Source organism: Biomphalaria glabrata, chromosome 1 (genome assembly GCF_947242115.1).
Source record: "Biomphalaria glabrata chromosome 1, xgBioGlab47.1, whole genome shotgun sequence".
Classification (NCBI taxonomy): domain Eukaryota; kingdom Metazoa; phylum Mollusca; class Gastropoda; family Planorbidae; genus Biomphalaria; species Biomphalaria glabrata.
In genome coordinates this window covers 54,676,287-54,703,592 of record NC_074711.1, presented here as the reverse complement: position 1 = coordinate 54,703,592, position 27,306 = coordinate 54,676,287, and the positions used below count along the sequence as shown (strand labels likewise).

General features: G+C 39.8%; 1 protein-coding gene across 1 annotated transcript; it reads right to left on the bottom strand.

Moving 5' to 3' along the window:
* On the bottom strand, window positions 1-27,306 carry LOC106065909 (glycoprotein-N-acetylgalactosamine 3-beta-galactosyltransferase 1-like). Its single transcript, XM_013224828.2, has 7 exons — window positions 27,131-27,306; window positions 24,166-24,321; window positions 20,046-20,073; window positions 12,908-12,989; window positions 6,073-6,214; window positions 2,690-3,127; window positions 1-231 (listed from the first exon to the last, which is right to left on the bottom strand). Exons 2-7 carry the CDS (start codon window positions 24,307-24,309, stop codon window positions 91-93), a joined length of 975 nt encoding a protein of 324 aa, XP_013080282.2. The 5' UTR covers window positions 24,310-24,321; window positions 27,131-27,306; the 3' UTR covers window positions 1-90.

Genomic DNA, 27,306 nt, shown 5'->3' with positions numbered 1-27,306 from the left:
AAAAAAGAAATAGTTTATTATTGCTACCAAGACTTTGTTCAAATCAACATCGAATAGTTCACGGACAGACTTTTGACATCGAACTCTACACTATGTTTGAACGTTTAAAGTCTGTGCTCTATTCGGGATACCATAAGGACGTAAGTGGTAGATAAAGTATTCAAGGGCGTACATCGTGTCCCCTTTGACGTAGTGGAAACTGATGGCATAGTCGCTGATGTTGTCCATCCCCTGAAAGAAGACACAGTAGAACTATATGAGGTAAAACAGTAGCACTACACGAGGTTTAACAGTAGAACTACATGAGGTTAAACAGTAGAACTACATGAGGTAAAACAGTAGAACTACATAAGGTTAAACAGTAGAACTACATGAGGTAAAACAGTAGAACTATATGAGGTAAAACAGTAGCACTACACGAGGTTTAACAGTAGAACTACATGAGGTTAAACAGTAGAACTACATGAGGTAAAACAGTAGAACTACATAAGGTTAAACAGTAGAACTACATGAGGTTAAACAGTAGAACTACATGAGGTTAAACAGTAGAACTACATGAGGTTAAACAGTAGAACTACATGAGGTTAAACAGTAGAACTATATGAGGTTAAACAGTAGCACTACACGAGGTTAAACAGTAGAACTACATGACGTTAAACAGTAGAACTACACGAGGTAAAACAGTAGAACTACATGAGGTTAAACAGTAGAACTACATGAGGTTAAACAGTAGAACTACATGAGGTTAAACAGTAGAACTACACGAGGTTAAACAGTAGAACTACATGAGGTTAAACAGTAGAACTACACGAGGTTAAACGTTGTAAGAACCAGAAATAAAGATGTGCAAAATGTATTGAATAGAATCTATTTTGTCTATCTTAACTTATCTTATAAAATACAGAAGAAGAATACAAAAAAGAAAATGATTACGTCCTACGCGTGTCCCTAAGTCAACCTACTCATGTATGTTAATCAATTACTTAAACTTTCTCAAGTCGTTGGTTTTCCTGGCTGACTCATGGAGAGAGTATTTGTACAAATTTGGCCTAGAACTTTTATCTTTGATCATTTAACACCTTTAAAAAGAAATTAAGTACTTTTATACTTTCAAAACTTTCACCTCCCTCATGAGAAAATTGAATTTTTTTTAAACACCATATTTTGCTTTTTTTTTTTTAATCTTCCTAATGTCAGAAGCTTAACTCTAAACACATTGGTTTAAATTCTGTAATAGCATAGATGTCGTAGACGTAGAGGCATACAATTACAATATCATAAATCACAGTTTAAAAAGTAAATAAATAAACAGCACACTATCATGTGATATAAAGGTAAACAGTAGTTCATTGTGTGTCTGTGTGTGGTTGGAATGCAGATAGTGTGTCTGTGTGTGGTTAGAAGGCAGACAGTGTGTCTGTGTGTGGTTAGAAGGCAGACAGTGTGACTGTGTGTGGTTGAAATGCAGACAGTGTGACTGTGTGTGGTTAGAAGGCAGACAGTGTGACTGTGTGTGGTTGAAATGCAGACAGTGTGACTGTGTGTGATTGGAAGGCAGACAGTGTGACAGTGTGTGGTTGGAATGCAGACAGTGTGACTGTGTGTGGTTGGAAGGCAGACAGAGTGACTGTGTGTGGTTAGAAGGCAGACAGTGTGACTGTGTGTGGTTAGAAGGCAGACTGTGTGTGGTTGGAACGCAGACAGTGTGACTGTGTGTAGTTGGAATGCAGACAGTGTGACTATGTGTAGTTTGAATGCAGACAGTGTGACTGTGTGTAGTTGGGATGCAGACAGTGTGACTATGTGTAGTTGGAAGGCAGACAGTGTGACTATGTGTAGTTGGAATGCAGACAGTGTGACTGTGTGTAGTTGGAATGCAGACAGTGTGTCTGTGTGTAGTTGGAAGGCACACAGAGTGACTGTGTGTGGTTGGAATGCAGACATTGTGAATGTGTGTAGTTGGAAGGCAGACAGTGTGACTATGTGTAGTTGGAAGGCAGACAGTGTGTCTGTGTGTGGTTGGAAGGCAGACAGTGTGACTATGTGTAGTTGGAAGGCAGACAGTGTGTCTGTGTGTGTCTGTGTGTGGTTGGAAGGCAGACAGTGTGTCTGTGTGTGGTTGGAAGGCAGACAGTGTGTCTGTGTGTGGTTGGAATGCAGACGGTGTGTCTGTGTGTGGTTGGAAGGCAGACAGTGTGTCTGTGTGTAGTTGGAATGCAGACAGCGTGACTGTGTGCAGTTGGAAGGCAGACAGTGTGTCTGTGTGTGGTTGGAATGCAGACAGTGTGTCTGTGTGTGGTTAGAAGGCAGACTGTGTGTGGTTGGAATGCAGACAATGTGTCTGTGTGTAGTTGGAATGCAGACAGTATGACTGTGTGTGGTTGGAAGGCAGACAGTTTGTGGTTGGAAGGCAGACAGTGTGACTGTGTGTGGTTGGAAGGCAGACAGTGTGACTGTGTGTGGTTGGAAGGCAGACAGTGTGTCTGTGTGTGGTTGGAAGGCAGACAGTGTGACTGTGTGTGGTTGTAAGGCAGACAGTGTGTCTGTGTGTGGTTGGAAGGCAGACAGTGTGTCTGTGTGTGGTTGGAAGGCAGACAGTATGTCTGTGTGTGGTTGGAAGGCAGACAGTGTGTCTGTGTGTGGTTGGAATGCAGATTCTGTCGTTTTATATAAGATGTCTTGAACTCACCCCCTTTCCGTGATCAAAGTCGAAGTTATAATACCATTTGGGAAACTTTGCTGTCACGACATCCTCCGGTTTGAAGCAGTGAAATCGTGTTCTGCCCCTGACATCCAAACTTGGCTTGAGCCGAACTCCCAAATTTTGCAAACACAAACCGATCTGAACATCCTCTGGGCCACCGTCCACTGTACATACTCTTTTGTCAAGGAAACCCTCAGAACCGATGCGTCTGAGGGCCTCCTTGCTGATGACATAACCACCTCCTCCGCTGGTGTAGCCCTGCTTAACATAGGCTTTAAAGCGTGCCCCGAAGTAGATGGCCTCTTTTGGGTTCTCCTCTGAAAGAAGGTATCGCAGATTCTCCATGATGACGTAAGTGTCGTCATCTGCTTTAAGAAACCAATCAGCGTCTTCTAAATGATTGTCGTAAAGGTATTTGAACGCCTGTTGGAAAAAAAAAGATGTGCAGACCTCTCTAGCATTCGCTATTTTAAGTTTGCTAACATTGGTAACACTACAGCTTGTCTGCATTGCTATTTGGTACTCTCCACAGATTTCAAAATTTGTAAGTGTAATATGTTAACAAGATGTCAGGATGGACGCTTCTACTATTTAATAGGGCGAGGTTAATTTTAAAAAAATCTCCAACTGCCTTGTTCGTAAGCTTCCTGCATCTATGTTTCTCCTCTATGTAAGTTTAAGCAAGATGGCGTCTAAGTGGGACTTCAAACGTTTTCGGGAGTCAGCCTTTCAACTATCAACTTTCAGCTTGCCAAAGTGATTACTCTTGCGCAAGGTCGTTCCTAATGCAGGATATATGCATATCTGCCTAGCGTAACTGTAGAATATATAAGCATTTTTCTACGCCACTGACAAGGACAAACGTGCATTTTTGACACGCTTCTTTTGGATATTTTCGATAAGTCTATTTAAAATAAGTTTAAAGTTCGATGAACCTAATCGTTGATAAGTGTACATAATTCCATTTCTCATTAACCAATAATGTTAAAATCATAGACTATATATATAGTCTATGGTTAAAATGCATATAGAAAATTTATCAACTACGAATGGCCTTTCAACTGTTTTTTTTTTTTTAATGTACCTTTTTATAGATTTTAGTGTTTGTTTTGTAATTTTTGTTCCTGTCTACGTGAACTAGATAGTGAAGAATGGTGGGACAGTCGAAATTTATTATTATTGTGCTAATTGAATGTTCAATTTCTTCACATTTTTATAAAGAAGATATACAGTGAAAAATTGTACTTTATTCAAAAAGTACAAGTTTAAACATTTTATTATTGTGTTTTAAATAGATAAATAATATATAATTTGTTTGTTAAAATGATTGAAAGTCTCATTGGACTATTTTCTTAAATAAACTTTTTTCTTTTCGTTTTTTTTGTGTGTAAAAAAAAATGATAACTCGTCCTACGATAACCTAGAATATAATAATTTTGTCTGCTTAAATATATATTCTTAGCTTGAAATGAAGAGAAAGGCAGACGTATTACTTCAAGATGTTCATCTAGCTTTCTTTGTAATTTTAATACTTCTGTATCTTGAATGATGATTTTGACAGATAATCTTGTTAAACAATATGATTAAACTTGTTCTTTAAAAAAAAATCTACATATAAACGGCAAACAAACATGACGGCATTCTTGATTTGAACAGCGAATACTAAAAAAATGTTAAACTATGCCTAGAGATTGGAGGGTCAATGGGAATATTTACCAAAGAGAGACAAGAAAATGAGTCGAAGGTGCAGCTAGCTACAATGTTGTTCATTTTTAAGAAGAGAAATAAAACCATTTTCTTGCTCCTATACAAAAAGATGAACGTGACAAATCACATTTATTATTGTACAAGATCCACGGGGTTCTAATCAAATAGTTTCAGGTCAATTTCATCTCGTTTCTGTAACTTTTCTTTCATTTGGCCCGCGACACGAGTGTCGGAAATTGAAATGGCCCGCAGGTCGAATTAGGTCGTGCATCACTGCACTAGAGTGTATTGATGGCATTGGTACCGGGGAGGGGGATGAAAATCAAAATATAATTTTAACATTCTGTTGGTACATCTCTTCTTGTGGACAGTTTCTTTCGATCTGCTTTTTTTTTATTATTCTAGATTTATTAAATTTTTTGATAAATTCGGCAATAAAATATCTTTAGTTTAACTATAGACAGAAATACAACTAACCTCAAAAAAAGTAACCATGTATAAGTTTAAGTTAGATAGAACTTCTTTTTCCTCTTTCCTAACATTGTATAAAATTAACAATGAGATGGTGATCTATTGAAACGACCTGGCGAGATTTTATTGAGAACTTCAATGGCCAGACATTGGTGAATCTTTAATTGTCAGATATTGATTCCGTGCACAATTTAAACCGGAAGTTAGGTGTTAGACCTAACAGGTTGGCAGTTTCCCTTTTAATGAGGAAGTATTAAGAAACCGCGCAGAGATCATATCACAAGCATGATATAATCTGATATTTATAGATTGGCTTTTTTTTTTTTCAATGTTCAGACTGTCGAGCTGGAAGTGCCCGCAATCAAATGATCGATTTGGTCAATCAAAACAAACCATTAATGGACTCATAAACGAAACCTTAAATGAAATAGTTAAAAGCCGGAGAAGGTTATGATGACCGGAAGGACTAGAAGAACTCAGCTCAACCCTTAACTCCACGTTGAAAGCTGAGTAGATTTTAGCCTTACACTCCCCCCCCCCCCCCAAAAAAAAAATTATAAAAAAACTGAACAAACTTTTGTGTCTTTAAACTAGGATAGTATTAGAATGAGAGAAAGCAATAATTGTAACATACACAAAGTAACTTAAGCACTAACCTATGTTTGTTACAAGTATGAATTGTCTAACAATATTATTTTGTATCTCAGTGTATGAGCACGAATTACATAACAAACGAAGATAAATAGAGACACTTACTAAAGTTCTAAATTATATACAAATATATTACCGTTAAAACATCACATTTCTCCTACGATTATCACTTGTCAATGTCCAAACAGTGCTGTATAGTACTCTTGAAACACTTAACTATATAGACACGTTTCTTTTTAATTGTGTGTGACCTACACATTTTTTTAGACAAATGATTTATCTACATAGTTAGTTTTTGATGGGATATGAAAATTCTCTATCTCTGTATTGTCTTTGGTATCACTCTTAAGTCTTAATCGTATTAAGCCCCCTTGGCCAAGCCAAGTTCAAGCGTACTAAGCCTCTCGACCAAGTCTTTAAGTCTTAATTGTATAAACACTAACTTCAGTGTCTTTTAAGTACCTAAACCTTTAGTATCTTAGCTCTCAGTTAGTATTTATACCTTCATTGTCTTCCTACGAGTTGTGAAATAATCCTACCTTCATTGTCTTGGCTGTCAGATGAGACCTACCCTCGCTCACGTTGAGGCCAATGGTTGGGAAACTGGCGTTTTGGACAGAGCTCATGAAGAGTACGACGTTACAGCGTTTGGTCCAAGTATTTTTCACATGAATAGCTCGGCTGGATGTTAACATTCAAAACAATTTAGACATTTTGTTTCTGAATACAGTTTTGATGAATAATTAAAACCAAATTTTGTTAGAATTATTTTTTTAAAACTTCATTGATCGTTAAACGAACTTTTGATAAAATTTGAATTGATTTTAAACAAACTACTGATTACATCATATTTGACAATGCAACCAGTTTTTGATAAGGTTTTAATTCATAATGTTACGAATCTCGCTATCCAGGCTCTCTGCAAACCGCACCAGACACCACCAACTTAAAGAACTTGACAACTCTGGGCTTCAAAATAACGTAATAGTTTAATGTCAATAAATAACAGCCAATACTGTACGATTGGCAGCACGTAACAAAAGACTGTACAAATATCTCTCCGCCGTATCAACTCTTGCACTGGTCTGTCTCGCCTCTGACTTGTACTGAGCCGTTGTAACGAACTGTAGATCGGGAAGTTGTGACTCCTGGTCTCTGATACCTTCGCTCTTTATATAGGGTCCCTGCTGGCCTTCTAGAACCGGACAGAACGTCGCTCGACCATTCTGGGTGGTCAGATGACTACGTCCCTCGTGACACTCTTGAGCTCTGTTCACGACGTCGATCCTTCCCGAACCATCATGTTGATACTCGTCTCGGCCGATCGTCGTAACTCGTCACGGTTGACCGCTCGTCTAGCGCTGGCCTGGGGCGATTTGCGTCGGCTGACTACACACCACTACCCCCATCTGTGCCGCCACCAGGTTTATAACACTGCCCCCTCCTTAGATCTGTCCGTCCCGGGCAGATCCAGCTTCACCATAGTACTTGTTGAGTCTGTCGATGTGGACGACCTTCAGTTTCGACCTTGGGCTCTTCTGTATTCGATACACAACATCGTTGATTCTTTTTATCACTCGGTAGGGTCCTTCCCAGTCTTTTTGAAGCTTTGGGGACTTGCCTTTTCGTCTTTGTGGGTTGTACAGCCAAACTAGATCGTTTTCATGAAACCCAGCGGCATTGGCCCGTTTGTCGTACCTTGTCTTCATCTGGTCACTGTTGATCTTGATGTTCCTGCGGGCAAGAGCGTGAGTTTTCTCCATCCGTTTTCGGAGATTTGCGATATAGTCTGTTGAAGAGGCTGGCACATTTCCCGGGATCCCGAATAGCAAGTCACATGGTAGTTGCAGCTCTCGGCCGAACAACATCTTTGCTGGAGTGTAACCAGTGGTGCTGTGAATCGATCCTCTATATGCCATGAGGAACATTGGGATATAGGTGTCCCAGTCCTCTTGGCGATCATCGACGACTTTCGACAGGTGTTGTTCCAGTGTTCGGTTAAACCGTTCTACCATCCCGTCTGACTGGGGGTGAAGAGGGGTTGTGCGTGTCTTCTCGATGCCGAGTACCTGGCACATCTCTTGGAAGATCTTGGATTCGAAGTTTCGGCCCTGGTCGGAGTGTAACTCTATGGGAGCACCGAATCGGCTGATCCAATTTTCTACAAGTGTTTCCGCTATGGTGGTGGCTTCTTGGTTTGGTATCGCATACGCCTCAGGCCACTTAGTAAAATAGTCGATCGCCACTAGAACGTACTTGTTTCCTCTCTGGGACTCAGGAAACGGTCCGGCTACATCAATCGCTATTCTTTCGAAGGGACTACCGACGTTGTATTGCTGCATACGTCCCCTCGTCCTCCTGTGCGGACCCTTCGCTGCTGCACACGCGACGCACCTTCGGCACCATTCTTCTACATCATCCCGGTAGCCGAACCAGTAAAACCGCTGGCGTACTTTTTCAAAGGTCTTGTTGACAACTAAATGTGACCCACTAGAATTATTATGGATTTCTTGCAACACCTCGGCAACTCTCACTTTAGGCAGCAACAGCTGCAAGCGATTGCTTTCTCCATCTGCGGTTTCCCAGACCCTCTTGAGAACTCCGTTGTCAATTGTCAGTGAGTCCCATTGCGCCCAATATGCCTTGGTAGCAGCTCCTTTATCAGAAAGGTGATGCCATTCCTGTCTTTGTCCGTCTTCCTTCATAAGCAGAATGGGAGCCAGATCTTCATCTTTTAACTGGTCTTCTCGGATTCTTTCGTCGGACCATGATACACAAGCTTGTACTCCAAGACGTAGGCAATCAATGATACCCCCCTTTTCTTCAACCTTGCTGCAGTGTTTACATTCCATTCTGCAAGGTCGTCGAGAAAGCGCGTCAGCATTCTGGTGAGTTTGTCCTTTTCGGTGCTGTGTCTCGAAGTCATAGGTTTGTAAACGTTCAATCCACCTGGCGACTTGTCCTTCAGGACTTTTAAATGACAACAGCCATTGAAGAGCAGCGTGATCTGTCCTAAGGATGAATTTTTGCCCATATAAGTATTTGTGGAAATGTTGTATGACATCCACAACTGCCAGTAGCTCACGTCTTGTGACACAGTAGTTTCTCTCGGCTTTGGACAATCTCCGACTAAAGTAAGATATGACTCTCTCAGTTCCATCTATCTTTTGGGATAAGACAGCGCCTATTCCAGTACTGCTCGCATCGGTGTCAAGTATGAATGTCTCGCCTGGTATCGGGTAGGCCAGAATGGGTGATGAAACAAGAGCCTTTTTAAGTCGCTCAAAGGCCTCCTGACATTCCGTTGTCCAAATAAACGGCCGCTTCGGTTCTGTCAATTGATGAAGGGCGCTACAGAGGCTAGAGAAGTTTGGTACGAAACGTCTGTAGTACGTGCAGAGTCCAAGAAAGCTTCTTAACTCCTGGATATTAGCGGGGATCGGCCATTCATTTACGGCTTCAACTTTATCCGGGTCTGTGCTGACTCCTTCCTTCGACACGATGTGCCCAAGGTACTTGACGCTTCTTCTGAACAAGGAGCACTTCTTTGGATTCAATTTCATTCCAGCGTTTCTGATTCTTGCGAATACTTCCTTCAGGTTTGCGATATGTTCCTCGAAGGTTCTGCCTATGACGATAATGTCATCTAAGTAGACAAGACACGTGGTCCAGTTGAGTCCTCTTAACACATGCTCCATTAGTCTTTCAAAGGTGGCTGGGGCGTTGCAGAGTCCAAAAGGCATCACGGTAAATTGCCAGAGACCATTACCAGCAGAAAAGGCCGTTTTATCTCTGTCCTCGGGGTGTAGTCCTACTTGCCAGTAACCGCTCTTCAGGTCAAGGGTGGAAAAGATCTGTGACCCAGCAAGTGTGTCTAATGTGTCGTCAATCCTAGGAAGCGGGTAGCTGTCCTTGTGTGTGGCGTCATTTAATAATCTATAGTCGACACAAAATCTCGTGGATCCATCTTTCTTCTTTACCAAGACGATGGGTGAACACCATGGACTGTTGGATGGTTCAACAACCCCTTGCTGCCTCATTCGTTCTATGATGTCCATAGCTTCTTGGTGTTTTGCTAGCGGCAGGCGACGTGGTTGCTGTCGTATAGGCCTAGTGTTTCCTGTGTCTATTCGATGCTGGATTAGATTTGTCCGCCCAAAGTCCATTTCATCAGATGGCAATATGTCAGAAAACTCTCTGATGAATTGCTCTGCTTTGGTGTACTGTTCTTTCGACAGTATCGTTTTGACTTCTGTCAGAAATTTAGTAACCTGCGGTTCACTGGACTCGAGTCTTTCGATGGGGTTGTCACTGCTACAGTTTCTTATCATCTCAAGAGCATGGCAACCAGCGATGGTGCTACCTTTCCGAAAGTGTTTCTCTACTGTACCGAGGTTCATAATTCTCACTGGTACCATTAGGTCTTTCCCAATCGTGACTAGTGCCTTTCCTACTGCTATCCCGTTGGGGTTGGTGTCCAAGCTTTCTACCAGCGCTGTTCCTGTCGTGGGATAGCCGTCCTCAATTTTCCCCCAAATGATCATTTCAGACTTGGCAGGCAAGGTTGTATTTTCTACCAACTTAATCCTTCTGACTCGGCCATCTTCTTCATTCTCGTCGCCAAGCAAGGGTACTTCGAGGTCTCCACATTGTAAAGTGCCTCCGCCGATATTTAAGGAAAAGCCATATTTCAGCATGAAGTCGAGCCCTATTATGCAGTCATCTGTGACGTCAGCAATCAGGAATTCGTGTTCGAATGACTGATTCCCGATCTCGACTGTTGTGTCGATCAGGCCTTTTATGGGCATCAGTTCTCCACTGGCTGTTTTCAACGAGTAGGCTCTAACTGGCGTTTTCTTGCTACTGTCCACATTATCCGTCCGGATGACTGATCGTGAGGCACCAGTATCTAGGAGGAAGTGATAATTTTGACATCCAATTTTTCCGATGACTTTAGGACTCTTACTCTGTCCTAGCACGGCGACCGGGATGATGGTTGCAGGGGCTCTCATTCTCTGTGTCGCCGGGTTCCGCCCCTTGAAGCCGGCGCGTGCTAGTTTCCCTGGTAGCCCTGGGAACTTGGTCGTGCATACCTTTCTGATCTGCGATGGGTTCCAGCTTGTGGAAATCTTCTAGTGCAGCTTCTTTGTATATGACCGAGTTCACCACAATTCCAGCACCGTACAGGAGCCCTAGGTTGATGTTCTGGTATCTGGTTTGTTTGTCGTTCATCTAGTGCCTCTGTCACCCTTCTCACAAGTTGTGCGAATTCTTCCTCTTTGACTTCCAACTTTCGGCCTTGATGAACGCTCCCAGATGCGTCTTTAGCGGCTTCATATGAGAGAGCGTATACGAGGGCTTCACTGACCTTACGTTTACCACTAACTCTGGTGGCTTTCTTTAACTCGGGGTCTCGAAGTGCATCAATGAAGGCGTCTGTGATAATGACCTCCAGAAAATCTTGTGCGGCTGTTGGGTAGGCCAGATGTGCGAGGCGTTCGATGTCTGTCTCTAGCTCCTGTAGTGTTTCATCGGGGCGCTGTTGTCTGGTCTTTAGTTGCACACGATATACTTCTTGGAGATGTTCATCCCCGTATCGGAGTTCCATAGCCTGGACAAGGGCGGCGAAGTCTTGCTGGTTCGGTAGAGACTGTAGCAATTCGGAGGCTTTTCCTCTTAGGGATAACACAAGGGCTGTTGCTTTCTCCTCCTCACTGTTCCATTTGTTAACTTTGGCTGCTGCGTCAAATTGCTTCTTGTATACTGACCAGGACACGGAACCATCAAATACGGGGGGCTTCATTTTCCCGAATACTTCAGGTACAAATGACGTCATATCTGCTTCTGGTACATTTGTGTGCTTGCGTTGGACTTGTATCTTCATTTCGTCGATGGCCTTCTCTACTGCGTCGACCCTCTGATTCATCTGCTCGTCAATGCTGGTGATTCTCTCCTCCACAGCATGTATGCGTTGGTTCATTGCCAATAACTCCGTTTTGATTCCCGAGTCCATGGCGTCTATCTTGTAATTGGTGTTTTCTAGCCCCGAGTTCATAGCTGCCATCTGCTCCTGTTTGCTACTGGCGATTTGTCCCTGCGTAGCTGCCATCTGTCCCTGCATAGCTGCCATCTGTTCCTGTATGGTACTGGTGATCTGTTGCTGCATTCTACTGGTGAGCTGTTCCAGCAAGTCCGGTTCGACTTCAAAAAGGTATGTGTCCGGATCTTCTTTTTCCTTCACCAGTTCTTCCCGAAGGCGTGCTTGTAAGGTTTCTTTGTTGCCGCTTGTCTTCAGATCTCGACCACGGAGCTCTTCCTTCAGTTCCTTAACAAGGAGTTGGTCTAACGTCTTCGTAGTAGCCATTGCAGATCCGATCCCACTTCTGACACCAGTTGTTACGAATCTCGCTATCCAGGCTCTCTGCAAACCGCACCAGACACCACCAACTTAAAGAACTTGACAACTCTGGGCTTCAAAATAACGTAATAGTTTAATGTCAATAAATAACAGCCAATACTGTACGATTGGCAGCACGTAACAAAAGACTGTACAAATATCTCTCCGCCGTATCAACTCTTGCACTGGTCTGTCTCGCCTCTGACTTGTACTGAGCCGTTGTAACGAACTGTAGATCGGGAAGTTGTGACTCCTGGTCTCTGATACCTTCGCTCTTTATATAGGGTCCCTGCTGGCCTTCTAGAACCGGACAGAACGTCGCTCGACCATTCTGGGTGGTCAGATGACTACGTCCCTCGTGACACTCTTGAGCTCTGTTCACGACGTCGATCCTTCCCGAACCATCATGTTGATACTCGTCTCGGCCGATCGTCGTAACTCGTCACGGTTGACCGCTCGTCTAGCGCTGGCCTGGGGCGATTTGCGTCGGCTGACTACACACCACTACCCCCATCTGTGCCGCCACCAGGTTTATAACAATAAGTTTAATTGATAACTTCATTCATAGTTAAAATTATTTTGTTTTATTTATCTAGTGAAAAATAAAAACTAACTACACATCCTAACATTGAAGTGTGACCACAAACTGCAGGGCGAATTTTATCAATTTCCATGGTCAACTATTTACACAAAACTCAAAAATATACACTTTTTGAAACTAAAATATACTTGTTAAATATTTTTCTTTAAAAAGGAAAATGATATTTAATTTACAAAAACTATATTTCTTTCTTCCAAAATAAGCAATGCTTTAGATATAAGTATTATTATTCATAAGTGGATCTTTATTACACCTTTCGATTACGTGTAGGGGCCTCCACGAATATTCTGCCGGTGGCTTCCTCATAATTAAATCCGGCCCTGTGTATAAAGTTACTTCAGCCATGTCTTGTATTCATTAAGCTTGATCTACTCACCTTTGTAAATTTGTAGGAGATGTCATTATCCAGCAAACTATTCGCACTTTCTGGAAAAGTTCTTGAGCGATATTATAATCATCTAGATCGAGATCAATTTTATATTATATATTAAAATAAAGATTAAGATCTTAAATTTATAAGTAATAAAATTCAGTAATAGGCCTATGTTTGAGGTTATTTAGTGTTTGAATATTTAAGATTTTATGTTATTTGCAGAACTACGGTACTGTTGTAGACTGATAGGCAAGAGAATATTACACACTTCATAGGCTGATAGTAGAAAGAGAATGTTACAACATTTCATAGGCTGATAGAAGCAAGAGAATATTACAACACTTCATAGGCTGATAGAAGCAAGAGAATGTTACAACACTTCATAGGCTGATAGAAGCAAGAGAATGTTACAACACTTCATAGGCTGATAGTAGAAAGAGAATGTTACAACACTTCATAGGCTGATAGTAGAAAGAGAATGTTACAACACTTCATAGGCTGATAGAAGCAAGAGAATGTTACAACACTTCATAGGCTGATAGAAGCAAGAGAATGTTACAACACTTCATAGGCTGATAGTAGAAAGAGAATGTTACAACATTTCATAGGCTGATAGAAGCAAGAGAATGTTACAACATTTCATAGGCTGATAGTAGAAAGAGAATGCTACAACATCTCATAGGCTGATAGAAGCAAGAGAATGTTACAACATCTCATAGGCTGATAGAAGCAAGAGAATGTTACAACATTTCATAGGCTGATAGTAGAAAGAGAATGTTACAACATTTCATAGGCTGATAGAAGCAAGAGAATGTTACAACATTTCATAGGCTGATAGAAGCAAGAGAATGTTATAACATTTCATAGGCTGATAGAAGCAAGAGAATGTTACAACATTTCATAGGCTGCAAGAGAATGTTACAACACTTCAAAGGCTGATAGTAGAAAGAGAATGTTACAACATCTCATAGGCTGATAGTAGAAAGAAAATGTTACAACATTTCATAGGCTGATAGAAGCAAGAGAATGTTACAACATTTCATAGGCTGATAGAAGCAAGAGAATGTTACAACATTTCATAGGCTGATAGAAGCAAGAGAATGTTACAACACTTCAAAGGCTGATAGTAGAAAGAGAATGTTACAACATCTCATAGGCTGATAGTAGAAAGAGAATGCTACAACATCTCATAGGCTGATAGAAGCAAGAGAATGTTACAACATCTCATAGGCTGATAGAAGCAAGAGAATGTTACAACATTTCATAGGCTGATAGAAGCAAGAGAATGTTACAACATTTCATAGGCTGATAGAAGCAAGAGAATGTTACAACACTTCAAAGGCTGATAGTAGAAAGAGAATTTTACAACATCTCATAGGCTGATAGTAGAAAGAGAATGTTACAACATTTCATAGGCTGATAGAAGCAAGAGAATGTTACAACACTTCATAGGCTGATAGAAGCAAGAGAATGTTACAACACTTCATAGGCTGATAGAAGCAAGAGAATGTTACAACATTTCATAGGCTGATAGTAGAAAGAGAATGCTACAACATCTCATAGGCTGATAGAAGCAAGAGAATGTTACAACATCTCATAGGCTGATAGAAGCAAGAGAATGTTACAACATTTCATAGGCTGATAGTAGAAAGAGAATGTTACAACATTTCATAGGCTGATAGAAGCAAGAGAATGTTACAACATTTCATAGGCTGATAGAAGCAAGAGAATGTTACAACATTTCATAGGCTGATAGAAGCAAGAGAATGTTACAACATTTCATAGGCTGCAAGAGAATGTTACAACACTTCAAAGGCTGATAGTAGAAAGAGAATGTTACAAGATCTCATAGGCTGATAGTAGAAAGAGAATGTTACAACATTTCATAGGCTGATAGAAGCAAGAGAATGTTACAACTTTTCATAGGCTGATAGAAGCAAGAGAATGTTACAACATTTCATATGCTGATAGAAGCAAGAGAATGTTACAACACTTCAAAGGCTGATAGTAGAAAGAGAATGTTACAACATCTCATAGGCTGATAGTAGAAAGAGAATGCTACAACATCTCATAGGCTGATAGAAGCAAGAGAATGTTACAACATCTCATAGGCTGATAGAAGCAAGAGAATGTTACAACATTTCATAGGCTGATAGTAGAAAGAGAATGTTACAACATTTCATAGGCTGATAGAAGCAAGAGAATGTTACAACATTTCATAGGCTGATAGAAGCAAGAGAATGTTACAACATTTCATAGGCTGATAGAAGCAAGAGAATGTTACAACATTTCATAGGCTGATAGAAGCAAGAGAATGTTACAACACTTCAAAGGCTGATAGTAGAAAGAGAATGTTACAACATCTCATAGGCTGATAGTAGAAAGAGAATGTTACAACATTTCATAGGCTGATAGAAGCAAGAGAATGTTACAACACTTCATAGGCTGATAGAAGCAAGAGAATGTTACAACACTTCATAGGCTGATAGAAGCAAGAGAATGTTACAACATTTCATAGGCTGATAGAAGCAAGAGAAAGTTACCACACTTCTTAGGCTGATAGAAGCAAGAGAATATTACAACACTTCATAGGCTGATAGAAGCAAGAGAATGTTACAACATTTCATAGGCTGATAGAAGCAAGAGAATGTTACAACACTTCATAGGCTGATAGAAGCAAGAGAAAGTTACCACACTTCTTAGGCTGATAAAAGCAAGAGAAAGTTACAACACGTCATAGGCTGATAGAAAAAAACAACTACATTTCCGATAACATGTTCAGTTTTCTCTGGCATCACTATTCGCCAATAAGTTTACAAAAAAAAAAAAAAGACTTGTTGAGCAATATGACTTCATAATATAAAAATAATAATAAGAAGAAAAAGATTATCTAAAAAAAAAAAAAAGCCACTCATCAGCCCTCACTAAAATGACATTATGATTTTTCTCATATGCGGGACATTATAGTAAATATGGCTTCTTCTGTCTTAGGGGACAATGAATGCGCCCAGGCGAGTGAATGGCTTTGGTTTCGTCTTGAGACAGGGAAGGGTCTGATGTGGCTAATCAAGCCAATTTCGGAGCGGCAGAGTTTTCCACAGTTCGTGCATGTGTAGGCATCTGTTTTGGGGCTAGCTGACAGGGCAGCTTTCTTTTTCCTTCTGTTGACTAAGGCCGCTTCTTTTCTTTTGCTATCTGCGAGGGACGAACAAGCAACAGTTTCCACTTGCTGATCCAGAACTTTGGAGTGGGGGGGGGGCGATTTTTTTCCAAAACCTAACCCTAACGCCCAGCAAACCCTAAGCCCCTGTGTCCAAGAGAAACCTATGAGAGCGAACGCCAATCTTTCCTTGCACTCTCAAGGTTCTGCTTTGCTCTAACACTCTGAAAGGAGTGGTTATTCTCGGAGTTCCAATTTCCTGGGCTGCCCGTTCTTGCTCCCTAAACCCGTGGAATCGTAGCGGTTGACGTTCTGATGCACAGCCTTGGCCTTGGAACAACATGTTACAATTCCTCCGTACATGACCTGGAGTGTTACAATTCCAACAACGAAAAGTCTTTCTACTACGCCTTGAGGTCTGATAATGTTCCCGTTCATTTAAAGCCTTTTCCACCATTCTTCGAATCAGCCTCGGCAGATCCTCCTCTTCCGACACATTTAACGTCCGACAATAGTGTATGTTCCTCGCTGAAACTTCGGCCGCCTCGTAAGACATGGCATAGATGAGGGCTTCGTTGATTTTCCGTTTTCCGCTTATTCGGATGGCTTTCTTAAGTTCCGAATCTCGCATTCCATCTATAAAGGCATCTGTGACCAGAACATCCAAAAGTTCCTGTGTTGCCGATGGATAAGCAAGACGGGCGAGACGTTCTATGTCTGCTGCTAATTCCTGTAATGTCTCTCCGCTCTTCTGTTGTCGATTCTTTAATTGCATCCTGAAAACTTCCTGCAGGTGTTCATTGCCGTATCGTATTTCCATTGTTTTGACCATGGCATCGTAGTCCGTCCGATCCGTCATAGTCTGTAACAATTCGGCTGCCTTTCCTCTTAGTGCCAACATAAGACCAGTTGCTTTCTCTGCCTGGGTATCCCATCTGTTGATTTGCGCCGCCGCCTCGAATTGTACTCGATACACCGACCAAAGCACAGAGCCGTCAAACACCGGTGGTTTAATCTTCCCCGTCATTTCAGTCACAGTGGCACCCGCATCTTGCTTCTTTTGCAGCTCCGCCTTCATTTCATTTCGTAATTGTTGAATTTTAGAATCAACATCTCCCACCATTTGGGACCTTAATTCAGCGACCTCATTTCTTAATTGTTGTTTGAAACTGTCTATGTCATTTTTCAATTCAGACACAAAGGATGCTATAGAGCTAAGTTTATTACCTAATTCATCTTTCATCGATTTCAAAATCTCCCCCGTATCGGGTTCTATTCCAAATAAATAGGTGTCCGGATCCTGTTCATCATCTATGATGCTTTGCTTCAGACGCTCCATGAGCGCCTCTTTGATGCCGCTTACCTTCAGCTCTCTGCATCTTAGTTCTCGTCTAAGTTCTATCAATGAAAGCTGACCAAGTGTTTTCGTTGACGCCATCCCGTATCTTTCTCACGTTGGCTTACAAAAACTTACGTTGGGTTATCCGAAAAGAAAATGATGTAACGGTAGTGTACAAAGACCTTGTTCCCACTTTCGTTGAGAATCCCACTTCTTACACCAATTGCTATAACTTAGCAATCAACCTCAACGAAAGTGATATAAAATAGAACGTTTAATAATCAATTATAAACTACATCTAGAGCCAAACTTAGGATCACATCTCAGGCCTTCTTGTTTACATCTCTAATCATCAGCCATCTTCCTTCCCCTGTTCTCTATCGTGTCCTCTGGTACACAATGTCGCGCCAAATGACAGTGCGCAATGTAGAGTCATAACACTGCCCCCTCCTTAGTTATGTTCGTCCCGAACATGACCAGATTTTCGACAGGGCTGAAGAATTGTCAGTGCAGATGAAGTTCTGGCAAGAAAGTTATAGTCCCACTGGAGGCCGGGTCATAAACACACTGTCATTTTCAGCCATCTCCATTAACCACATTATCAGTGTCCAGTTTCCGCTGAAATTGATTCATCTGTTACTCTGCTTTGTGAAGGCAGACGTACACACGTTTGTCAAGTCCAGACCTGTTGATGGTTTTTCTGGTATTTGCATTGTTCATCCGTACAGTTCTTATTAAATTTCTGTCTGCAGTTAGTACTGGTAGCCAAACAGAAGTATCGTACACAGACCCAACGTTGTCTGATTTGGTCATGCCCATTGAAGCACACATATTAAGGACATCGAAAGCAATAGTTTCACTCTGCTTATAGGTCACTCCTCTTGTTTCTTCATCTAGCGTTTTCTTTTCGGGTCTGCGCTTATCGTTGAAAAGGTTGCCACTTATCTTGAAAGCTAGACGCATATGATTTGTCATTATGATCATCGACGGTCCTGCCACTACCAACACTTTCGTTGCAACCAACCGTACAGCCACAACAATGATTGGTTGATGTTTCATTCTATGATTTCTCCATAAAAGTAGGACCGCCCCCCCCCCACACTCAAAGGGTTTAGATGGGAGGGGCAGTAGAGGTATTCGCTCCTCCCCTTCCAATCAACCAACAGTTAAACGACATAATATAAAGACCGGTTAAAATACCAATAACAAGTGTTAATCATATACATATTTAATTGATTCTGTTAGCAAGCTGTGATTTCTACAAATAAATAGGACCGCCCCTCCCCTCGAAAGTTTATGGTGGGGGGGGCGGATTAATGCCATCGCCCCCTCCCGACCTTACCAAATCGGCCAAAATACTAGAAAGGGGGGGCGAAATAATCTAAAAATAGGTTGAAATATAAATAATTAGTATATATTATTAACATAAGTAATAAATTCGTATACAAATTGTGTAAATTCTATACTAAAATTCGTCCGCCACCGCTTCGGGGGGGGGGGGGGTCGGCCGAGTGGGGGGGGGGCGATAGGGGCGATATCGCCCCCCCCCTGGATCCGCCAGTGATGATATCTGGTCTTGGGCTATCTCCTCAAACATTCTTTCACTGATGCCTGTAGTTCTCATATCTCGCATGCAGACTTCTCTATACACTCTGTAGGTTAGTCTTGGGCGGCTCTTGGGTTCGAAGTCCTCCACAATATCAGCATATAAGATATCTTTCTGGATTCTACCATCAGGCATGCGGGTGACATGGTCGAGTCAGCGTAGTATTCTCTGTATCAAGAGAGCATAGATGCTGTGAATTTTGGCCAATTTCAAAAGTGATTGGAGACATGATCTCTCCAGGAGATATATATGTATATAGTCAAGCAACACTGGAATCACACATGCTGATGGCATACAAAACAAGTACAACATTTTTTTAAAGACTATTTCCTCCTTAATACAGCTGGTGAACCTTATGACCTTTATAAGAGTGAATATTTTGCTTTTAATAACAAATGAAGGATAGATTTTTTTTTAAATTAAGTTTTTTTTTACCCTATTCCCTCCCTCCTTTTCCCGACAAAAATGCTTGTTACGCGAATGTATATAAATATATTCCAAACTTAGACAATTGTACTGATAGGTCTGTTGATCCAGACTGAAAAGACGGTGCACGAAATGTTCCTGAACATCTATTTATTTATTTATATCTAGAGCTCCTCCTTCGTGATCGATGAGCACATTTCTCATTTCCTATGGACACAAAGATGGCTGTTAAGTCCAATCTTCGCTTTAAAAAGTCCGGCCGCATACGTGGCATGGGGAGGTTTGGTCAGTTGCAGATAGGCCTGCTTCTTCTCTAAGCTTTTTGTTGGTTCGGCGCTCTTTCACCCAGGCCAATCTTCTTGCTTCAAATCTTGAGATTTATTTATTTAACTCTTTAGTGAAGACAGCGGAAATAGCCGCCATGTTTGTTCAAGATAAAGATTGTATAGACCAAATTTAATTTTAAAAGGAAATATTTCGAAAAATTATAACGGTTTTCCCAGTGTGGGCAATTAGCTAGTAAATCGTTAAAGAAATCGATTTGTTCGTTCTTTGCTAAATTCTTACAGTGTAATAGAATGTGTGGATATAAAACTGTATTTCTGCTAACCTGTTACACTTGAACAAGGGCAAGAGTTCTGGAAGTAGAAATGTAACAACAACTAAGATAAAAACATAAAAAATATATAAAAAATACTTATTTTAAAAAAATACAATACCTTCTTTATACAACTTACAATAAGTCTTGTCTTCGTATCCGAAGTTTAATGACAAGTGTGACTTCAAACAGTAGAATGTCAACATTAAGGTTCCCGGTCACTTCATCCCCGGTCACTTCATCCCCAGTCACTTCATCCCTTGGTCACTTCATCCCCCGGTCCTTTCATCCCCAATTAAATATTTTATATATAAATATGATTATGTAGAATGCTTTCTTTTTGACATTTTATGACATTTTATGACATATTACTAATGCGTTTATGGTTTTTGTGACACGGTTACTGTGTGGTCAACCGTGACACATGGTCAAGTGTTGGGTATCGGAGAGTTAGGGGACTTGGGGGGAGTGACGAATGTGAAAACAAGAAGAGAGAAAGTCAGTGAGTGAAGTTGGGTATCTGTATATAACGTTGCCGTGTATAGATGTTATGTTGAAATGTTCCCCAATTAAAATGGCACTGTAAACGTAAAAGGACTTGTTTCTTCACAATGGTGTTTCCTCTTCCATTTTGTATTCTTAATGAGAAATCTAATATTATATGGTAAATCTGGATGTGTATTTATCTAAAGCGTAATGATCAAAGGCCAAGGTGTGGTGCAAGTAGTGGGAATCTTTTGAGAGATAGAAGTGCGATTAGAATAATTATGACCGTGCGCTGATAACTTATCATCAAAGGCCAAGGTGTGGTGCAAGTAGTGTTACAGACTTCGAGAAAGCCGCCATGACAGCTTTACAAGAGAAGTTTCAGACATGCAGAGTAACGGGATGTTATTTTCACCTCTGTCAAGCTGTATTACGTAAAGTCAATGAATTGGGCATGAAAAGTGACTATGACGGTTGTAACGAGTTACGTGGCATGGTAAGATGTCTTTCGGCTTTGGCCTATGAATTACTCGCCGAATCCATGCCACAACACGATCGGATGCCGGAACTTCGAGCAAACCTATGTACGTGGTCGCAGACAGCGTGGCAGAGGAGATAACTATGCTTTAGCTTTATTCCCTCCAAGTACATGGAATAAATACCTGGACGTAATCAGTGGTGTTGGGCGAACGAATAACGCTGTGGAGGGTTGGCATCACGCCCTCCAATCTCTATTTTCATGCCACCATCAAACTATGTGGACATTTCTAGATGGTCTACGAAAGGATAGTCAGTTGCACAAGGTTTTACAGGCTAGCGCCGGCACTGAAGAACGCCCAAGGAAGAACTATGCAACACTGGCTAAGAGAATAACAAACATTGTTCATCAATATGAATCGATGGATCGTCTTCTGTAGTTACAATCGATAGCTTATCTATCTTACTGATGTAGATGAACACAAAAACATTTTTTTTTACATTACCTCTTTATTTTTAAATGCTAAATTTTTATATTTTTTATTGGCATTTAATTTTAATTTTATTCTAATCTAAAGTGTTACAATTTTGTCATTTAAATAAAAAAGGAATACATTAAATATTGCTCATTTAATGCTTTTTAAAATTACAATTTGTTCGAAAAAATGATCAGATGATGAAAATATCAGGGGATGAAATGACCGGGGGATGAACTGACCAGGGGATGAAAGGACCGTGGGATGAAGTGACCGGGGGATGAACTGACCGGGGGATGAAGTGACCAGGGGATGAAGTGACCAGGGGATGAAGTGACCAGGGGATGAAATGACCGGGGATGAAGTGACCGGGGATGAAATGACCGGGGATGAAGTGACCAGGGGATGAAGTGACCGGGGATGAAATGACCGGGGATGAAGTGACCAGGGGATGAAGTGACCGGGGATGAAATGACCGGGGATGAAGTGACCAGGGAATGAAGTGACCGGGGATGAAATGACCGGTCACCCAAAATTAAATACTTTGTTATTTGTTTCTTATCAGCGATTATTTTGCTATTAATAACTAATGAATGTTGAACATTTTCAAGACGCACCTTTCTTCCCCTCCCACCCCCCCCCCCCAAGAAAAAAATTATGCGTCATCACAACCCAATGACGTTGCGTAAAATTATACTTTAATTTATTAAACTCTTTAAGCAATAATACCTTACATTAAAAAAATTCATCCGTTTTCGAGGTCTGTGTCCACCCACCCAGGTTCGACCCTCCATGAAGGAGTGACTTGAATAGACGTATTGTAAAAAAAAACCAACAACTGTAACCTATATAAACAGTATCATCGTTTTTCAGAGTTGTAAAAAAAGTAATTGTAATAGAACAAGTACAAAAGATTTTAGTCTTTCCTTGAAGTTCAAGAGATGCGTGGAAACGATTTACTTTTGGGAATAATATTTATTTTTAGAGAAATTATCTTGGAGGATAATCTAGGGGATTATTTTTTAAGTTACAAAATTGTGTTCACAAGAGAAGATTATTGCGCATAACGCGTATCCATGGGATTACTTAGTGGACGTCTAGTAGTCGTGCATGTGAATTAGAAAGTCAAACTCTGGTACGTCAGGACTGGTTTAGAGGCAACACTTTCTCCCTCTAATGGTACCAGGAAAGAAAATCATTACTTTCCATTTTTCTTAGAATATGAAATAAAAATGTTGCTTTTTCTTTGTGACATAAAAAGTATTTTGTAGGCTATGTATTGGAATGTGAAAGTAATGGTTTCATGTTTTCTGTATAGTGCTACTATACTCTTTAGTCTTCTGTCCTCGAGTGTCTCTATAGTTAGAAATTTTACTAATAATAGCTGCCTCTACGTGTGATATGCATTCTGGACTCACGGTGACACCGATGGTCCCGGATTCGACCGTCCTGGTAAAGGCTTTGGTTAGAATGTAATAATCTTCAAATCTGAATGAAATATTCAAAACATTTAAAACAAAACAATATTGTTACTTTTGTCAATAATTATATATTTTTTTTAATTATCAAGGGGATGACCTTGAAAGCTATCTTAGAAGTTATAAGTGGATTTTCTTTTCGATTATGATTTTTTTAGCGGCCCCCGAAAGGGGAAAAGACGCTATTAGTTTTGTGTGGAATGTCTGTCCGTCCCTCCGTCCGTCCGTCCCGTTTAGATCTCGTAAACTAGAAAAGATAGTGAAAATCCGACATCATAATATTTTAGTCTATTCAAAGTTCTGATACAACGGCTACTTTTTTCTTTTCTGCAATCGAAAAGTCTATTTTTTTAAAAATCATTTATGCAAGCAGTTTTTTCATAAAAATACACCACTTTAAGAACTATTCACTATTAATATTAACAAACACTGGAGTCTCTTTAGTAGGGGACATAGACTTTATCATATTGCTAACACATTTATGCAAATGGTTTTAGATTATTTTTTACAAATGTATTGCTAAGTTAAGTAAGTTCTGTCATACTAACTACTACATTTATCTAGTATGCATACAAGTTGGGCATAATTTAAAACAACAATTAATAAGTAGTTTTTCATAGTATCGCGTGAACTGCAGCCTCATCCAAACCGTAGAACACTTAATTAAAGGATATTTTTTTAAGGAAATATTCTTACTTGAGAGTTTGAATAAGAGATTGACCCTTTAGAAAACAATTAGATCAATTCGATATTCATTAAGATACATTAGTTAGGCCAAGTTCACATCTAATTTCACATTCACTTTCACCTATCCTTTGGTCTGCTGGACCGCTGGGGCAACACACAAGATCTGTCAATCTTCTTTCTCCATTCTTCTCTGTCATTTTTCTTTGATATAATTTCATTCTGACGTTCTTTCTGAAAATATTGAAACCTGCCTTTTTACCTACCTGGGTGGAACACTTCGGGGGCAGATTTTGAGTTTTTGTTTCCACACAAACTGTCTTTGTAACCTTGTTTTAGATTATCTCAAATATGAGATATTTTGGATAGTATCTATTGGATTATTTTGAATATTTTCTTGAAACTAGCAGAAAGGCTGCGAGAAATAAGAAAGTAAGTTTTATTCATCATTAGTATCATATGTACAAGGTCTATTCATCATTAGTTCATTACTATCATATGTGCAAGGTATCTCATTGTCACACGACTCACATTAGAAGTACCTCTTTTAAAGTGAGACTCCTGGCCTGTGTCAGGTATCGACGTCCAGCTCCACCTCATGACAAGTACAGTGAAAGTCGCACTAATCCCAACAGTTACACCCAAACAGAACTGTAGATTACGCAGTCTGACCATTACTGTTGAAAGCTTAAAAATATATGGAAAAATATTCAGTTTATTTTGATAAGCACCATAGTGCTGAGATGTATTCAACTAGAATTAAGACACAATAATAGCACATTCTAAATACTTTTAACAAAAGCTAAATAATAATTAGTTTTAAGAAAAAGGAAAGTTGACAATGTATACACACTCACATCTCTCTATCTCTCTCCCTCTCCCTCTCTCTCTCTTTATATATATATAAGGGAAGCACCGGATAGTCGCTCCGGCTCCGGCTTCTGCCAAATATTCGTCCTATTTTCATATTGGCCATATTCGGCTCCTGTAAAATGTCTCTGCCGAATAGTTGGCCGAATAGTAAAAAGTAGGCCTATACCTATTTAATAAGCATAAAGTGGACCTATTTCCAATAATGTCTGTTATAGAATGTATTAATGCTAATATTACAACATACTAATGTGCTTAAAAATAGGATCTATATGAATATGCACCAAACATCTTTTATTATAAAGACATATATTAATACAAATAGAAATGAAACTTTACATTATAAATGCCCGTTACATACAGAGCAGCAATGGCTGGAACATTTTTTCATTTCATCTTGCCCTTTGAGTGGGTTATTTATCATGTTATATTCCTTGTGTGGGTATATCTCCAGAGATAGAGATGAACAACTTGTTTAGTCCATCACATTGAGTTTATTGATAGATAGGTGACCACAAGTCAAATACTATGGAAGTAGGTTTAATGTCAGCATATTGACAATGTCTAGAAGTCACACCTTGCGAGGGAACTCAGTTTGTTTACTTGGTAGTAAATTTTTAGTAGGGGGCTGGACTTCAAGCCATACTTCCACATGGGTAACCAGATATATCTCCGGAGGTAGAGATGAACAACTCCCACCCCCTTTTATTTGTTTAGTCCATCACATTGAGCTCATTGATAGGCAGGTGATAGACAAGTCAGATCGATGGACGTAGGCACTCTCTAGAGAACAAAGTTTGTTTACTTGGTAGTAAATCTTAATTAGGAGGCTGGACTTTAAGCCACACCTCTACACGGGTAACCGGACAATAAGTTTGATTATTTAGAGAAAAATCTCAATTACTTGGCTGGGCTAGAGGCCACACCTCATCACGTGTGTCGAGTTACTTGGATATAAATCTCAAAGTAACAGTAATTTTTTTTTATAGTTGGTTTTCCTAATGCTCTTAGATCTATACAACTGTAGATCTAAAACTAAATCTCAATAATAGGCATACAGGCTACAATTAAATCTCTGCTTCGGCATCATCTAAGGTTCAAGCTATAAATAGGTATAATTGATGTTCCTGCTGTTAATAAAATATCGTTGCCGCAAATGGATTAATCTAGAACTATAAATATTGACCTAGAACGCTTCAGATTCCAACTTTAAACTAACAGCTACTATCAGTATTACGCCCTTAAAGTCAGAACCAGAAGCGGTCCTTGGACTTAATATTAAAAGCCTGATGATCAGTAGTTGGTCTGAAATTCATAAACACATAGGCCTACTTCCGACCACTATACAAGCCATATTGCACATTTGAGAGATTTACACTAGTAACTAGTTAAATATATATTAAAATATTTTACATTGACCCTCCCCCTCCCCATACACCCTTTACAGTTGGTGACCTCGTACATAATCACACACTCGTGCTACACAGATTAGTTAATTAGACCTATCTGTAAATAAATATTGTTAAGCTTTAAATCATCTATCATTAACATTGTTTAAAACAATAAGGTATTTAAAAGGAAAAAAAACTCAATACGAATATTGGTATGTTATTTAAAAGTTTTGTAAAATGTTCAGCAACACAAGCTATTTACAAGACATGTAGGTATCCGGCACCGGCTTCGGCCGAATATCATATTTTACTATTCGGCTATATTTGGCTCCGGCCGAATATCAAAAAAATACTATTCGGTGCACCCCTAATATATATATATTTACACATATATACATGTCAATCTATCTATCTAGATATCAGTCTTTCTGTCTGTCTGTCTATTTAAGTATCTAGATATCTGTCATTCTGTCTGCCTTCCCTCCTGCCTGCCTGCCTTTCTGTCTGTCTATCTATCTATCTATCTATCTATCTATCTATCTATCTATCTATCTATCTATCTATCTATCTATCTATCTATCTGTCTGTCTGTCTGTCTGTCTGTCTGTCTAACTGATTCTGATTCTTCATATGTTTTTACTATTACTCTTAGATACACCGCAGATTAAAATAAAATGTATCCATAGCTATTAAATAGCGATATTGTTTACAGAAAAGTCTTAAATGATCAATACCAATTATGTCACTTCTTTGCGGTTAAATTTACTGTAAATTCTAGGCCGAACCCTACACCTGCTGCTTGGATAACTGTTGTATGGGCGACAACTTTACGGCCATAACTGCCCAGACTTTCATCTTATCATATAATGTCGAATCGAAAAATCAGTTGTTTTTCGAACACTTCTGCAAGTTGTGACTCAGTGTACTGAATTTTTTTAGACATTTATACAACAAAACAAGCAAAATGTGTTGTTGTTTTTTTTATCTTAAAAAAAACAAACAAACAAAACAAAACAAGAAAAGAAAATAATTGTGGAATAAGTTTATCTTATAAAATATTTCATCTTTACTTAAGTAGGCTGCTAAGCCTACAACTAATCACTATATTATGTACAATAGTCATAAAACTAATTTTCCACATTTGAGTTCGCTTTTCTCGTTAATAATTACATTATGACAAGTCCAAAAAAAAAACACACACCAGAAAAACTAAAGAACTAATAACTTTTATTTACCTGTCAGTAATTTGCCGTCTGTGTCTTCTCCTCGTTAAGATACAGATACAGTTCAGATACAGAAAGACGCGCAGACATACACAAAGAAAGTGAAGACAGCGCATGGTGTAAGAAATGGTGAAGGAAAGATGATCCACTGAGGCTTACAGACTAATGCTCATTGCAACAAGTGTTTT

Bases quoted from the DNA above. Each gene is read 5' to 3' on its own strand.
- LOC106065909 (XM_013224828.2), bottom strand. From the start codon at position 24,309: ATGGTCAGACTGCGTAATCTACAGTTCTGTTTGGGTGTAACTGTTGGG. The intron at 20,074-24,165 runs GTGAGTCGTGTG...TTCTACTTCCAG, and splicing joins TTAAAAGAGGTACTTCTAAT to AACTCTTGCCCTTGTTCAAG. The intron at 12,990-20,045 runs GTTAGCAGAAAT...ATCTCGATCTAG, and splicing joins CCCTTGTTCAAGTGTAACAG to ATGATTATAATATCGCTCAA.